The sequence below is a fragment of the Limanda limanda genome, chromosome 22 (assembly GCF_963576545.1).
Source record: "Limanda limanda chromosome 22, fLimLim1.1, whole genome shotgun sequence".
In the NCBI taxonomy this organism is placed as follows: domain Eukaryota; kingdom Metazoa; phylum Chordata; class Actinopteri; order Pleuronectiformes; family Pleuronectidae; genus Limanda; species Limanda limanda.
In genome coordinates this window covers 880,539-895,739 of record NC_083657.1, presented here as the reverse complement: position 1 = coordinate 895,739, position 15,201 = coordinate 880,539, and the positions used below count along the sequence as shown (strand labels likewise).

At 42.1% G+C, this 15,201-nt stretch overlaps 2 protein-coding genes across 4 annotated transcripts; one reads left to right on the top strand and one right to left on the bottom strand.

The window, feature by feature from the left end:
* The first annotated feature begins 456 nt into the window (after nt 1–456).
* Nucleotides 457–2,273, top strand: LOC132996236 (butyrophilin subfamily 2 member A1-like). Its single transcript, XM_061066579.1, has 4 exons — nt 457–832; nt 1,310–1,597; nt 1,986–2,032; nt 2,220–2,273. Exons 1-4 carry the CDS (start codon nt 457–459, stop codon nt 2,271–2,273), a joined length of 765 nt encoding a protein of 254 aa, XP_060922562.1.
* An 8,000-nt stretch (nt 2,274–10,273) lies between these two features.
* On the bottom strand, nt 10,274–14,565 carry trim2b (tripartite motif containing 2b). 3 transcript variants are annotated; one of them, XM_061066293.1, is made up of 13 exons: nt 14,467–14,565; nt 14,218–14,366; nt 13,225–13,405; nt 12,864–13,123; nt 12,628–12,766; nt 12,354–12,545; nt 11,868–12,072; nt 11,537–11,640; nt 11,241–11,408; nt 10,949–11,117; nt 10,751–10,821; nt 10,518–10,658; nt 10,274–10,426 (listed from the first exon to the last, which is right to left on the bottom strand). In XM_061066293.1, the coding sequence occupies exons 1-13, from the start codon at nt 14,563–14,565 to the stop codon at nt 10,274–10,276; spliced, it is 2,031 nt and encodes a 676-aa protein (XP_060922276.1). The 3 variants fall into 3 exon arrangements, with proteins under 3 accessions (XP_060922276.1, XP_060922278.1, XP_060922279.1); XM_061066295.1 differs by having other exon boundaries at nt 11,868–12,063; nt 12,360–12,545; XM_061066296.1 differs by having other exon boundaries at nt 11,868–12,063; nt 12,372–12,545.
* Between the last annotated feature and the right edge of the window lie 636 nt (nt 14,566–15,201).

Here is a 15,201-nt window from a genome sequence, read left to right as displayed (position 1 = left end):
TTGAATGTTTAAACTTGTTCACTTCCTGCTTGAGTTGTTTTGTGTAGACTAATATGTACTTATGGTTCTGAAATAACACAAAAAATGATTACCTTGAACATTTCAACAGTATAAATTATGAAATGTTCTTGATTCAAGTTTATTTGATCGAATTGTTAAGTTTCTTGGTCACGTGTTACTGAATAATCTTATTTTCATTTTCAGATCTTCACCATGTTTCTGTTTAAACCTCAACTGACTTTCTTCACTGCTTCAGTCTTTCTGCTGATCTGCTCATATACAGGTAAACTCTATGTATAAACACAGTGGCTGTATATAAAGATGATCAGTGACTGTATCTAAAGATGATCAGTGACTGTATATAAAGATGATCAGTGACTGTATATAAAGATGATCAGTGACTGTATATAAAGATAATCAGTGACTGTATATAAAGATGATCAGTGACTGTATATAATGACGTCATCTCCGCAATTTTTGTTGATACCAGATCAGTCTCTTGTGATTGGTCCATCGGATCCTATAGTGGTGACATGGGGTGATGACATCACTTTACCGTGTCACCTGGACCCGGCCGTGGATGCTGTTGCCATGACAGTGGAGTGGTCCAGATCGGACCTGAACCCCAGGTATGTCCACGTGAGACACGAGGGGGAGGAACTCGTGTCCATCCAGCATCCGTCTTACAAAGGACGAACTTCAGTGTCCATCGACAAACTGAAGCTAGGAGACGTTTCACTGAATCTCTCTCAGGTGAAACTCTCCGATAACGGAACTTACAGATGCTTTTTTCTGGAAACCAAAAGAGAATCCAGGGTGGATCTTCTCGTTGGTAAGTTTATTGCTAAGCTCGGCCAATCAGGAGTCAGTCTCAGCTGTCAATCATCTCACGTCTCCGCCTGTTTTTATATCATCAAATAACTAATTCAAACCAAACTGATTAGAAACACTTGAACAAACATCACGTCTAAGTTTGGCGCATGTCCCATCTGCTTACATGGAGGAGGTTAATGATCTATACTGCAGCCAGACACAAGGGGGCGATCGAGAGGCTTTGGCTTCACTTTTTCTGAAGCGTCTTGATAAGAATTATTGTATTAATTCTATTTCACCATGACATCATTTAAACACATGATGACCAATGATTGGTTAATGATGATGTCGCGATAAACTCCCAAATATTACAGCACTGATTGTTGTTCTAATCGGACTCGTACCTTCTCAGATCCAAAGTCTATAACATCTCTTTCTCCTCTGTGACGTCTAAAGTCTTGTTGGTGTGAACGTGTGTTCTCTCTGGAATCACCAGGCGCCGGGTCCTCGCCTCGCGTCACGTTAGCCGCGGCCGACAGAGTCACAGGAGCCGTGGTTCTACTGTGTGAGTCTGACGGCTGGTTTCCAGAGCCGCAGATGTTGTGGCTGGACGCTGAGGGAAGTCTCATCTCTGCTGGAGCCACTCAGAGCCTCAGACGTCCTGACGGCGCCTACAGGGTCAGCAGCAGAGTCACTGTGGAGAAGAGGAGGAGCAACAACTTCACCTGCAGAGTCCAAGAGCTGAGAATCAACCAGACCAGAGAGACGACCATACATGTTCCAGGTAGACATGATTCATGAATGTAAACACAGGAACTGAAGCTCTGACATGTTCCTGGCGTTTTTTCTGACATGTTCTTCACATGTTCCTGACGTGTTCCTCACATGTGCATGAAGTTTTTCCTGACATGTTCCTGACATGTTCCTCACATGTTCCTGTCATGCTCCTAACATGCACCTCACATGCTCCTGATATGTTCCTGACATGTTCCTCACATGATCCTGACATGTTCCTGACGTGTTCCTCACATGCTCCTGATGTGTTCCTGACGTGTTCCTGCTTCACATGAGAAACACTAACTCCAGGAAATGTCCAGATTATATTTCACACAGTTCATGTGTGGAAACATCTCTGGTTTGATATGAAGTGTTTGTGTGTTTTCTGATTTCAGACGAATTCTTCGGTTCCTTCTCTTCTCGTTGTTCTTATGGTTCCTGGGTTGGTTTGGGTCTGTTCATGGTCGCTGCTGTCGTCTGTGGGTTTACTGTGATGAAACTGAGACATCGTAAGTTCTAGTTATTCCTGACGTATCCTGACTGTATATAAAGATGATCAGTGACTGTATATAAAGACCATTCATTTGATGTAAAGACTGTTTTATTTGACTGTGGTGTGTTTTTAAAAGGTTCTGCAAAGACGGACCGTGGAGATGAACCAGGAGAAGATCAAGAGGTTCTAATGAAAAAGGTCGAAATTGCTGAAGAAGAAATAAAAAACTGTATTAATCAAATGCAAAAACTGCGAGAAGAACAGAGAGAAAACATGAAAGGACTGGAAGAACAAGTTGAAGAAACAATAAAAGGACTGCAAGAACAACTGAAAGAACAACTGGAAGAACAACTGAAAGAACAACTGGAAGAACAACTGAAAGAACAACTGAAAGAACTGGAAGAACAACTGGTAAAACAATTGGTAAAACAACTGGAATTAAAACCGAAAAAACAACTGGAAAAACAACTGGAAGAGAACAAAGGCCTGATTAAAAACCTGATTGAGAAGATCTCAGTGAATGAAAAAGAATCTAGTCCAAGAAATGAGCGACCTACGCTGAAATCAATCAAAACGAAGACCAGACAAGCTGTGTGGCTACAATATGACAAATTTGATGAACTTTTAATGAGCACAATTAAACGTTTACAAGAACGAGCAGAGAAATCCATAGAACATGACCGAACAGATCAGGAAAACACAGTGAATGAATATCAATCAATATAATCATTTTCTGAGGAATGTATATGCATACATTATATATAGCTGCTATATCTACAGCTCTTTATGTCTGTAAATTACACACACATATATATATATACGATGCGTCTCTACGTTTGATAAACATTTGGTGATTTATAATCCACATTTAAATTTGATCTCATCAGTTGATTTATAGTATATTTGTCTCATGTCATTTCATCTTGTTGGATTAAATGCAAATATACAAGTGGTTTGTTATTTCAGGAGAAATCCAGATTTGAAACATGATGTGTTTCTCTTCTGCAGACATTTTTCATCTGAGCTTTTAAGTATTTTCATAAAGATACTGAATATAAAAGCAATCGGTGGCTGATGTCCCTGTACTGTGATTAAATTTGATATATTTCTTCTGGTTCAGGGGCTACATGGATTCAAGATTTTACACTGTGAACAACAATGTTTTATCTTTCACATCCTGTAAACACGATTCGAAATCTGGAATAATTTTGAGTGGAATTTGTGGGTGTGTCATTTTAGTTATGAATTTGAGGGCAAAATTCAGTGTTGGGGATTTAGTGACACCTTGTGGTAAAGTAGCAGATTGCAACCCATTGAGAATCCTTGACATACCTAAATTATAACTTAAATATATTTGTTGTTGAAGTAGTATTTCAAACTGATACTAATGAGTATGTTCCGATAACATCCTGTGAAGTAACATCTTGTTTTTGTGTTGTGACTCCAGAGGGATGATTGAACAAATTGTACATTTAAAATCAGTGTATTCTAAGTATTTGAATGTCTCGTGGTATAAATATATTTTATCATCATTAACTGAATGTGTTTGACAGGATTCAAATGAGTTGCAAACAAAGGCTGCTGTTTATTCACGGTCGGGAAGCGTCTGTGGACGAACCACAGTTCAGTCTCAGTCTGAGTCAAAGCATCTGTCTGTCCACTGGGTTTTCTCTGGGCTGCAACAGGTTTATGATAATGTGTTAAATATGCACTTTGTGATTTCACTGTGAAAATTGTCGCTTCTAAGTCCGATCACAAGGTTTCAATGTTTCCAATGTAATGAACTGACACTAGAGAGGATTTAACTAATCACTGTTTAAAGAACTGTTCTGAAGTTATAAAAACAACTTGATATAATAAGCATGATAAACTGACCCAGATCAGCTCATTCACTGTTTTGTTGCTTCATGCTTTGGATGTAGCTGAATGTCAGAGCTTTTATTTTGAAACATCATGTGTCTCAGATTGTGTCGACTCTGAAATACAAATTTATGAAAAAATAATATCAGTTCAGTAAATCTTCCAAACTTATTTATTAACCACTTGCAAACCTCAGAAACAACACCCCCGTTATCATGAGGATGCTGCGGAGCGCCCTCTGCAGTCTGTCAGTGTCTAGTGTGGGAAGCTCAGGTTCTTATACTGCTGACAAATACAAATAAAAAAGTATCATACTAACAAGTATTAGGTCCATATTTCAGGAAGTGTCTTCACTCACTTTCCTCAGGGCGTTGGCTGTGTGTCAGTATCATTGTGGTGAGAGAAAAAAAAGCCAAAGACAGGTTCACCCAATGATTACTTTTTATTACTGATCCATCCACAGATTTTCACAAATTGTGTCAAAAATAGCACAAAAATTCTCATCCTAACTTTGAAAAGCCCAAAATCTAAACTATTTTGTAACATTACTTTACTTCGTTTGTACTTTTACTCAAGTGTGATCAGATACAAAGCTTTGTGTGTTGGCGCTATCAGGATGTTTAAAGATACAGAATTATTAAATACATTTATTGAGCTTTAAACTGAATTATATGACTGTTCTTTGATTTTCAAACAAATTTAATGTAAACAACATGGAAACCACCCACTTGGAACACCTTGGCAACCACCTAGCAACCACTTTTAACACCCTAGCAACCACCTAGCAACCACAATTGAAAGTGGCCTAAAACCTTCAGATAAATCCTTTAATTAACAATCTGCCTGTTGAAGTAGATGGAAGTCATATCTGTCGAGACAGAAACAACTACTTCAAACTTCGATAAAATATCTGTCAAACCTAAAGTTAGCTAATCTTATTATCGGCTCTGCCTACAACATGCTAGCTTCCCGGCCCTGTGCAGGAACAGCAGAGGCAGAACCAGACTGCTGGGCAGAGTCAACCAGATTCCAGAAAACAGCAACACACACAAATCTCTACGCAGCAACACCATATTTGTCAAGCTGAACGACATGACAAATCCAACAAATCTGGACAACAGTGCTCCAAATACAGCCATGATGATCCGGAAAGCTCTCTGCTTTGATTGGTCAACCCCATCCCTGCCTCCACCCACCTCCCCAGGCCTGGGGCGAATCAGAACGTGGAGAACAGAAAGATTGCAGAATAACGCCAAGATTATGGAAAAGCCCAGGATGCAGAGAAACCAGATGGTTGGAGCATGTTGGCAGCAAATGGCTTTTACAGCAATCCATATTGAGCACAGCAGCCAAACACACCCGATGCTAATTAATCTGATCTTGGTTTCCTTCAGGCGCAAGTAGGTGATGGGGTGAACTACAGCCAGGTAGTGCTCCAGACAGACCAGGCAGTGGAATAAGCTCTGTCCAGGGAAGACGAACCAGAAGGCTAGAGTCCCCAACCTCAGCATCGGACTAGAGTCTGCGTTGATTCCATAACTGTAGAAGACTAATCCGAAGAGACCGACAAGCTCCATGGCGACCATGTTGTAGGTGAAGAGGTCAGATTGACCTGTTGATCTTCCCCCCTGAACCGAGCGCTGACCCCTCCATTGCTGGACCCCCGTGTAGAGAACCAGGATGTAGAGAGGGAGGAGGAGGAGGATGTTGGCGGAGGTGAAGCATATAAATGTGACATTGCCTGTGTTGGCACATAGAGAAATAGTGTTGGGAGGATGTAGGGAGGAGTTGGAGGAGGAGATGACAGTCATGGCCTGTGAAGGAAGACAAGAAAAAGAGGATGGGACGTTACACACGTTTACACAAATCATGAGCATAATAAAAAATCAGCAAAATACAGAAATCATTATTTTGTTGAATAAGCGTTTGCTCCTAAAGTTTTTTTTGTTTCTGTTGAAATCAGCAAATGAGCTTTGACACTGTGATTCACCGCCGACCTGAAAACAGTTAATTTTACAATGTTGTAGCTCATGTTCAAATATTTTATATGAACATTTTCTCAATCCCTTGACAGTGAAGTTAAATTGTTTTGTGTCTCGAAAATCTGGAGTTGTGTTACTGACTCGTGATTGTTTGAGCGCTTGCATCAGCGGGACCCCTCCCCCCGATCCATTCTGCCTTGTTGGTGTGAAACAGCAATGTTTCGTTCTGAAGATATTTATTACTATTTACTGCTATTTGTATTTCTTGAAAGTGGGAGGAAGTAAATCTTTATATACAGGCTCTGATGTTACTACATAAAAAACATTGAATCCAATCCAGTGTGATCACTTCAGACTGAATCCAGCAGATTAGAACAAACGCATTTGTTAGATATAAATAATAATAAATAATATGTGTATGAAAATCTGTAATCACACTTCTACAACAACTCAACATTAACACACAACTCAATCTTTGGTAAATAAGACCAGTTTCACTACTGAGTAAAGTTATTCACATACTATATTAAGAGTAGTTGTAATGTATTAAATATAAAAGATGCAAACCTGATGATTCGTATTTCCTTGTGATTTATTTCCTTTACCTGCATCACACTGTCAGACACAGCTGTCCTGTCCAGATACACCTTGATGATATAAATGGTTCTCGTGTACGTGTGGAAAATAAACATCACTTTGCCTTTTTTGCATGTTGGAAAACCAGTAATGATCATGTGATTAACCCTGGTCTTCTTCACTCATTCCCATTTGAATGTGGCGAACTTGGGCAGCTTGTCAACACATACACAATCATACGTCAAACGTCCACAAACCTCAATGATGGGCTCTCGTTAAGGAAGTGACGCTTTATTTCCATGTTGAGTGTTTGTGAATATTGAGGAGATCAGACATGACAGAGAGTAAATACAGAGAGAGGAAGAGCAGGCAAGTGAGGCTGAAACAAACTGAACCAGCTGCTTTCTACAATACTACACATCCGTTCGAGGAGAAAAGTCAAACTGGTGTACAATGTTTTTCATGTCATGGTCCAAACCGACAATGACACACATAAGTCACACTTCAACACTTCTAATGATAAATTACATGTTTTGCTGTATTGATTGTTTCTTGAACATTTTCCCTCAAATGGACGAGTAATCTGCAAATTAGCAATTTATGTGATCCTTTTTTATTTTTAATCCGAGTTACTTGTGGCATTTTATAAATTTTCAAACAACATTCAGATATTTCTACGGCTGAATATCCAGCAAAACCCAGATTACCATAAAAAAAAACATGGTCGGGTTTCGAAAATCAAAAATCTGTTGAGCAAAAAAAGACTTTGTGCCCTTAAATTAAGTGATTCAATGTAATGACAATTTTTAAATATGCAGACGTCACAGTTTCTAAGCCATTTTGTTTAAGTTAGCTGAGACACTGAGTACGAGCCTTGTTAGCATTCAGCGTTACACGTTAGCTTGTAGCTAGTTGCATACTTTCTTAGAAAATGAACCTCGTGACCTCATCAGCAATAACAGCAGCTCTGTGTTTTTTAATTTGGTCAATGAAATATATTGTTAGCCACCGCAACTTATTAGCTTTGTGCTAAGAAAGTTCACTGGTTTTGCTAAGAAATGCTATGCTAACGAGCTGCTTTTTCTAACTGGATAGCTCGAGTGCTTTCCCTCTGCAACATGACAACTTCCTTTTGACAAAAAATAGAATTAAAACTTTTAACACTGATTTGTCCACAGACAACAACAAGAAAAAAGGAGCAAATGCCAACAATCATATATGATTCAACATAACAGATTAAATATGTATAAAAGCAAAATATATAATGGGCACTTAAGAACTTCAATGCACATGGTGAAACACAATCAGATGGTAAGATAGAAAGATTAAAATACCTAAAAAGATGAACAATAAACAAATCAATACAAATGCCTCGGATCTTTTGTGAACAAAGAGTATTCACATTATTGATTATTCTTTTTGTCTTATCTGCTGCTTCAATAAAGACATCATAATGTAAACAATTGACCACAAGCATCTGTTAGTTCAACAAAGACATTCGTCACTTTTCACTTTTCCTCCGTTTTTCCAGTATTTCCAGTGTTGTCGGTCAAACTGTCAAGCTGTGAGTAACCTAAATGCTTTTCTTGATGATTCAATAATTGACATAAATGCTCTGTAATATTATGATGTAGCATTTTCCATAAGTAAGGAGTAAATGCTTTGCAGTCGTCCTTTGCTGTAGTTAACATTACTGTAAATCGGCTTTGGTGACGGTGAACTGTTGGTAAAATGGGAGCTGATATTTAAAATCGGTAAAGTTCCATGTGGACAGTCACATAAAGGCATGCTTCTAGAACACCAGGGAATTTTTTATGGCAGATGACGGACCATGTGGAATTGTACAAGCAGGCAACAGCACAATTCTTAATGCATTCTAGAGTCATGGGGGGGGGGGGGGGGGGGTTCTCTCTCCCCCAGCGAGCAGAAATGAGTGTGTAAAACTCTTACTGATTCCGAATATGCCGATTACTTTGACATTTTACATGATATTTTTAAACGAGTTCTCACAAATATATAGGATAGATTTATAGATCATTTTTTTCCATTCTTCCTTGTGACAGATTTCTAAGGAAAAATATAATAACACTCAAAGCAAGCAAAGATAGACAATGGTGCGTGTCTATCAACCCATTCAAACAATCAAAGTCAGAGTCAAGCAATCATTTCTAATTATCAATCTGTTGCCTACGACTTGTAAAGAATTCTAGCACATGGCAAAAAAGAAACATTCCATATTCAGACAATCCAAATGTACAAACAAGGAACAGCAGATTAAAAGGGGCCCATGTCTTAGTCTACTGATGATGTATTCATGACTATCTCAGAGGGAGAATATTTTAATTCTATAATACAGTGAAAGTCAAAGGACATTCTTCTGGTTGCCCTTCGACCAATTAACCTGGGAATTTCACAGATTTAATCAAATGTGTCCTAACGAGCTCCAGGGCTGCATCCATACTAATACATTTAGTTTCAAAAACATGTTTAAACAAAAGGTTTTCCTTCCTAGTTTTAGCTCCACTGGGGAAATAATCTCTGACCACCTGAAAACACGTCACATGACCGTTCACATACAGCGGTCATGTGGTGTAAACAGGAAGTAGATTGTCTCCTCTGCAGTTGGTTGCTTAGTAACAGAAACTCCTCTGAAGGAGAAGTGATGGTGAAGAGTCAGAGCAGGGACGACAAGGTGGAACTGTAACTGACAGGAAGTGTTAGCGACGCTTAGTAGTCATGTGACTGATAAGAACCAATCAGGAAATGAACGTGGGCGTCTGAGTCATCATTTACAAACGTCTTAGTTTCTGTTCGTCCAGACTAAAACACAACCCCAGAGTTTTCAACCTAAATCGAGACCATCAGCTTTTACAATCTTCTACGTTTTAGGCTCACGAAAACTACAGACGTAGCCATAGCAACAATGCTAAGTTGTAAGACTAAAACGTAGTCATGTGGATGTAGCCTGAAGAGTTAGTTGGTATTTGGTCAAATTAGCCTTAAAATGTTAGAGTTGATGTCATTGATGTACAAATGCAAATAACTTTACAAATGATGTAGGTGAAGTATATGATGTGGAGTAACCAATGACTGAAAGCCAAACCAAGACATAGACCCCTTCTAATCCACTGGCCATTATTTGAACTTGTAGTTACAATAGGAGAAAGTCAAACAAGAGAAAACGGTCGGTTTTCCTTCCTGTTCTCTATAAATCCACATCCTTCGGTCATTCATGCCTCGGATACATTTGCGATCCCTTTTTCCATCCTTAAGGTTTTTATCCTCCACTGTTGAAAAGTCTTTATTGATTCAGTCGTCCTCTGACATCATTAATCCGTCTTTGCATCACAGTTTTGACTCCTCATGCCTTGCAGCCCTCATGCATCCCATTCAGTGATGTCTCTCAAATTTGCATAAGGCAGAACATTTTTATCTTCCTCTTCATCTGCCACGTCACACTCTTTAGACTTTTAAAGGGGTGTAGTTCAAAGATCAGATCCGGTCCCTGCATTCCACATCTCCATTTTTCTGATCACTTCATCAAAAGGATCCAATACTTGCTTTTATTTCTGTTGGACTCTTGTGATGTTGTGATGGCTCGGCTAATCCTCTTCCTCTGTTTCTCCTGGTCTCTACCAATCCCTCCTTCCTTCCGTTTCGTTCAGCAAAAGAGGTTCATGCAATAATTCCTGGAGTTTGACATCGTGGGTGGAATCTCTCGTCTTCTACAGCTGCTCCTCCCGACCATCTCCTGCCTTCGCCTCTCTTGTCATCATTGTAGGTAGCGGTAGACTTTGAAGCAGTGGTTGCCGGAGTCGGCCACGACCACATGTCCGTCTGAGGTGAGAGCCAGACCTTGGGGTCCGTACAGAGGGTCGGCCGATGTGTTGATGTAGGAGAGGAAGGAACCACTGCCGTCAAACACCTGCAAATGTCAGAGCAGATAGAGAAAATGATTACAATAGTTCTTCTTCTTACCCTTAAATATTGTCAAGCAATGTGCAGCTCTGTGCTACCTGTATTCTGCTGTTGCCCCAGTCCGCTACAATGATGTTCCCATTAACATCCACAGCTACACCAGTGGGAGCGTTGAACTGGCCATTCCCTTCACCATTTGAGCCAAATTTCAACACCAGCTCTCCCTCAGGGGTGAAAACCTGACCGGGCCAGAGAAAGACAAGGACTATCAGAATCCATATGTATGTGTTCTGTGAGAGCAAAACTAAAATCTGCAATGTTTAGTCACTACCTTGACTGAGTGGTTGTGGAAGTCGGTTACAATGATTTCATTGTTCTTGTTCACTGCTGCAAAGTGTGGACCTTCAGGAAGGGAGAAGAGAGGCAGCAGATTGTCTTTCAGTAATTCCACTTCAGTCACTTTCATCACTTCAGCAGACACTTGAATTATTCCCACTGTTTTTTGTATGTATCCCTGAAAAATCACTACCTGCAAACTGCTTGTCACCGTTGCCTCGACTACCAAACTTGGTGATGAGCTTGCCCGTCAACTGGAAGATGAAGACAGTGCACGCCTTGTTGTCAACCACGATCACATGACCATTCTGGTCCACAGACACGCCCTTTGGCCCCATGAGTCTGCCCGAGCCAAGCTTCGCCTGGCGGTGAGCAAACAGAAAGAGGACGAGGAACCATTCAACAAAATCTATAACATGCTAGTGTGAACAAAGATAAGGATAAAATACAGATGACACTTATTACTCCTTCTTCTACACACATACCTTGAACTTGCCCTCGCAGGAAAAGATGCTGACCCACTTGTTGTCATAGTCGGCAATAATGATGTCACCAGTGGGGTGCACGGCCACGCCTGTGGGGCGCTGCAGTTGCCCTGGTGACCGTCCCCTCATCCCAAAACGACTCTTGAATTCCCCCTCGTTGGAGAACATCTGGAGTAGGGACACACTTGTGAGGACCCTCATGGACACAACACCTTTGCCTAACTTCAACCTAAACGATAATCTCCAGGCTGAGCCCTCAGGGAGAAGATGTGAACCCTGGACATATTGTAATTTACCTGGACACACTGATTGTTGCTGTCGGCGATCAGTATCCTGCCGGTGGAGGAGGTGGCCACTCCTTGAAGGTTGGTGAACTCTCCCTTGTTCCTCCCCTTTGTTCCTGAAGAGAAGAAGCAATGAAACTGATGTGAAGTAATACTCATGGTCGAACTGCTGAGGCTTTAATTCCCTCCAGGCCTTGACGTCCTGTTTAAAACGCCCACTGGTCACACAGGTCATTTTTCAGGTTTGACCTTTTTGTATTGTTCTATAAAGTTAGCACGATATAAGCTGTTTTCTCATGTACAAGTGCTCGGATCTATTCTTCAGACCAGACGATTGTCTCACCGATCCTGAAGATGAGGTCATCCTCGATGGGGTTCTGAGTTTTGCGTCTTGGGGTTCCCAGGGCACTGCTGGCCCTTTTTGAGCCCTTCTTCTTCTGCCCGGGGGATTTCCCTCTTCTCTTGGTCCCATCAGAGGAGCCTGTAGACGGGGTGGCGTTGGCGGCGGAGCTGGTTGCTGTGGTGGTGGAAGGAGACACCTGGAGAGACTGCAACGGTTGGAGAAGACAAGTTCATTTCAGGGGATTAATCAATTTTCTTGCAACATGTGGAGCAGGAGAACAATGCAAATAAAAAAATGTATTAAGACATAATTGCCAATAGGTGATACTGTAAACGCTCTAGAAGGAACCTGGCTTGAATTTGAAGAGCTGGGGTCATGAAAGACTTAAGACCGAACACAAGACCTGAATTAACTACAAAAGCCTGGAATATGAGTCATGTCGTACAAGTGGAAAGCTGATGTTCACCTTTTTTAAGACACACACACACTGACCTCTACGTCGACCTCCAAGGTCCTGCTGACGGTCAGTTTGAAGGGACTTCCTTTAATGTGCTGGTCGTACAGACGAAGAGCCAGAGAGAAGTTGCCCTCCTTCGGGACTGTGTACACAAACTCATAAGTTCCATTCTTGTGGTCCATAATTTCCCCGTCCACGATGCTGCCATCTGGGGTGAAAACCTGCATCAACACATTCATATGTTTTTAGATGTTTTGTGAGGAAGTCCAGACATTTGATTTGACTGAGGGATGTTTAATGAACCTCAGCTGACAGGATGGCGTTTCCACTCTTGCAGGCTCCCCCTGACTTGTCCCTTGTTACGATGGTAACCGAGGAAGGATGTCCCACAATGCACTGCTCCAGGCCGGCGCCCATTGCCTCACTCTGGCTTGCCACCGCACTAAGGAAGAAGAGGAAGATTCATGAGAAAGTGTAAAATTGTTGATAGATAATAACCTAAGTGTTTGTAATGCAGATATTTTCTGCATCCGTCTCACCTGGTGGTGACGATTGTCCCCAGGTTGTGTATCGACTTCCTCAGCACGTCGGTCTCCAGCACCAGATCCAACTGGTCGTTCTCCTCCGGCTGACACGGCATCCCCAGACCGGCGAGCCCGGCCAACCTCTCCCCGAGCTCCCGCTCTGCCTGCAGGTTCGCCACACATGCCTCCCCGGCCAGAGCCTCCTCCGTCTGGGTGCAGATGGCACTGATGTCCCCCTCTCCCCGGACCAGGTTGTCTACCTGGGCCTGGAGGACCTGGCCACAGAGACAGTATTTCAATTAGAAAGGTTTTTGCACTGCCTTGTCAACCACAGTTTAGTTTTGAACCCCCAAACACTTGGTGGACATGTTGGCACCTTCTGTTTGAGTCCGTACGTGACCTCCAGCTCCATGAGCAAGACACTCTTCCGGACGTCCAGCTGCTTGTGCAGGTCCTCGAAGCTGGACTGGATGTCCTCCTCGATGGAAGCTCTCTGACTGCTCAGCTGCTGCAGGATCTCCTTCACAAAGGACAGGGCGTCTGATATCTGAGGGAGTCTGGAACATGCAGAGGGAAGTGAGAATTCATGGTGAGGCCAAGGTGTGTTTTATAGATTCTTTTCAACACACCAGGTTCGCTTCTGTGAATTATCTGTTCACCACAGTAAATGCTCACGTGTGCCCAGTATAGATATCCAGTAGGTCTCGTGTATGGGAATTAAATGTAAATGTATATAAGTCCAAAATTAAATAGTGAAGTATATTCTGGTCGGCCGAGAGGTTGATGTGGTTGTTGAAGTTGATGGTGAAGGAAAGCAACGCGGACCCAGTACTTACAAGTATAATAATGTTTATTATACAGAAGTTTCACAGGTCAGGACGGATACCATGGTACACCCGGAGACATCACAAGCCAATAGTGAAAGTCTGACTTGCAGGGGTCTTACACACAGTATATATAGAGAGATTGGTTCCGCCCATGACTTCAGGTAAATGCCGTCCCCCATGGGATTTCTGACTAAAGAAAGACAAGTTTTTGTGTCCGAACATGAAGACACATTGGTCAAGAACATTCCTTCTACACCCATCCATTAGCTAGTCAGAGGTCATTCCCAAAGTCAAGGATCATTTCGAAAGGGAGACAACTTCTAAAGTAAACACCTGGAGGACTCCCTGAGAATGTCCGAGAGTCCAGATATCATAAACGTAAGCCTATCATTATGTTTTGAACACATTCCAACATGTTCTACTCTAACGAATACACGACAATAAGCTCATTAACATCGCAATATTTGGGATATATAAAATAAATATTGGACTGAACAGGGAACCAGCAGCATACAGACGCACTGTGTGGTTGTGTGAATCACCTGTTCTGGACGAAGCCCAGCTTCTCCTGCAGGCGGACACGATGCTGCTCCAGGGCCTCGCACAGCGGCACCCTGGGGTGCTCCTCGTGGTCGCACACACAGTCATCACACAGCGCACAATCACAGGCCGAGCAGTACAGATCAGCCACCTGGAGAGGGACAAATAACACAAAGACACACACACGGTCACTGAGGGTCTTTATACACAGTCACTGAGGGTCTTTATATACTTTCACTGTATATACATACGTTCCCTGCGTGTTGTGGGCAGTTGTTTTTTCCGGGCGGAGCCTCCAGGACGGTGCACTCCTCACTGCTGCTCTCTGGCGAGTGTTGGTGAGCCTCCATCTGCGAGGGCTGAACCCCTGAACACGCCCCTTATTCCACTCTGTGGCCAGGGGGAGGCGCCAGACGTTCGGACACGAGAGCGTTTCTCGTCAGCGAATTCAACAGATCTGGGTTCAGATCTACGTGTTTTTCTGAGACTTCTCGACTTCTGTCAACAACGCTTTAAGTTGTTGATCTCTTCGCTGCAGAAGGGCGGGGCTATGATTTCAGACACGCCCCTTATTTGAGCCTCTGGTCAGTGACTTCATCGCATTCTTATTGGCAGGTCCAAGAGTGACGGACGTCTGTGGTCATTTATCACTCCGAGAGTTCAGAGAGAGGAGAGACTCTGAATCCTGTGGAGAAGAGAGGGATGAGGATTCGGTGTGAAAGCAGATAAACAAAAATAACACTTCCATATTTTTTCCAGTGTAATCAATCGAATATCTGATACATGTGCAGGTACGGAGGTTTGATTCAGTGGCTTGTAGCTCAAATTTCTCTCAGGCTTAACACAGTTATTATGTCATAAGCTGCAGTTCCTCAAACTACCACTAGTGCCGTACAAACCTCAGAGGATATAATTTGTAAAACCTCAAACTTGTGCAGCAGTTTATTTTCGTCCTATGTGTTTAATTAAAGTAACTCAACAACAAG

What these genes read in the sequence shown, in the direction of transcription:
- LOC132996236 (XM_061066579.1), top strand. Translation starts at nt 457, where the DNA reads ATGACGTCATCTCCGCAATTTTTGTTGATACCAGATCAGTCTCTTGTG. An exon ending in CAGGGTGGATCTTCTCGTTG is followed by an intron (nt 833 to 1,309) that starts GTAAGTTTATTG and finishes TGGAATCACCAG; the next exon opens with GCGCCGGGTCCTCGCCTCGC. An exon ending in GACGACCATACATGTTCCAG is followed by an intron (nt 1,598 to 1,985) that starts GTAGACATGATT and finishes TTCTGATTTCAG; the next exon opens with ACGAATTCTTCGGTTCCTTC.
- trim2b (XM_061066293.1), bottom strand. Translation starts at nt 14,565, where the DNA reads ATGGAGGCTCACCAACACTCGCCAGAGAGCAGCAGTGAGGAGTGCACC. An exon ending in GGGACAATCGTCACCACCAG is followed by an intron (nt 12,767 to 12,863) that starts GTGAGACGGATG and finishes CTTCTTCCTTAG; the next exon opens with TGCGGTGGCAAGCCAGAGTG. An exon ending in ACGCCATCCTGTCAGCTGAG is followed by an intron (nt 12,546 to 12,627) that starts GTTCATTAAACA and finishes GTGTTGATGCAG; the next exon opens with GTTTTCACCCCAGATGGCAG.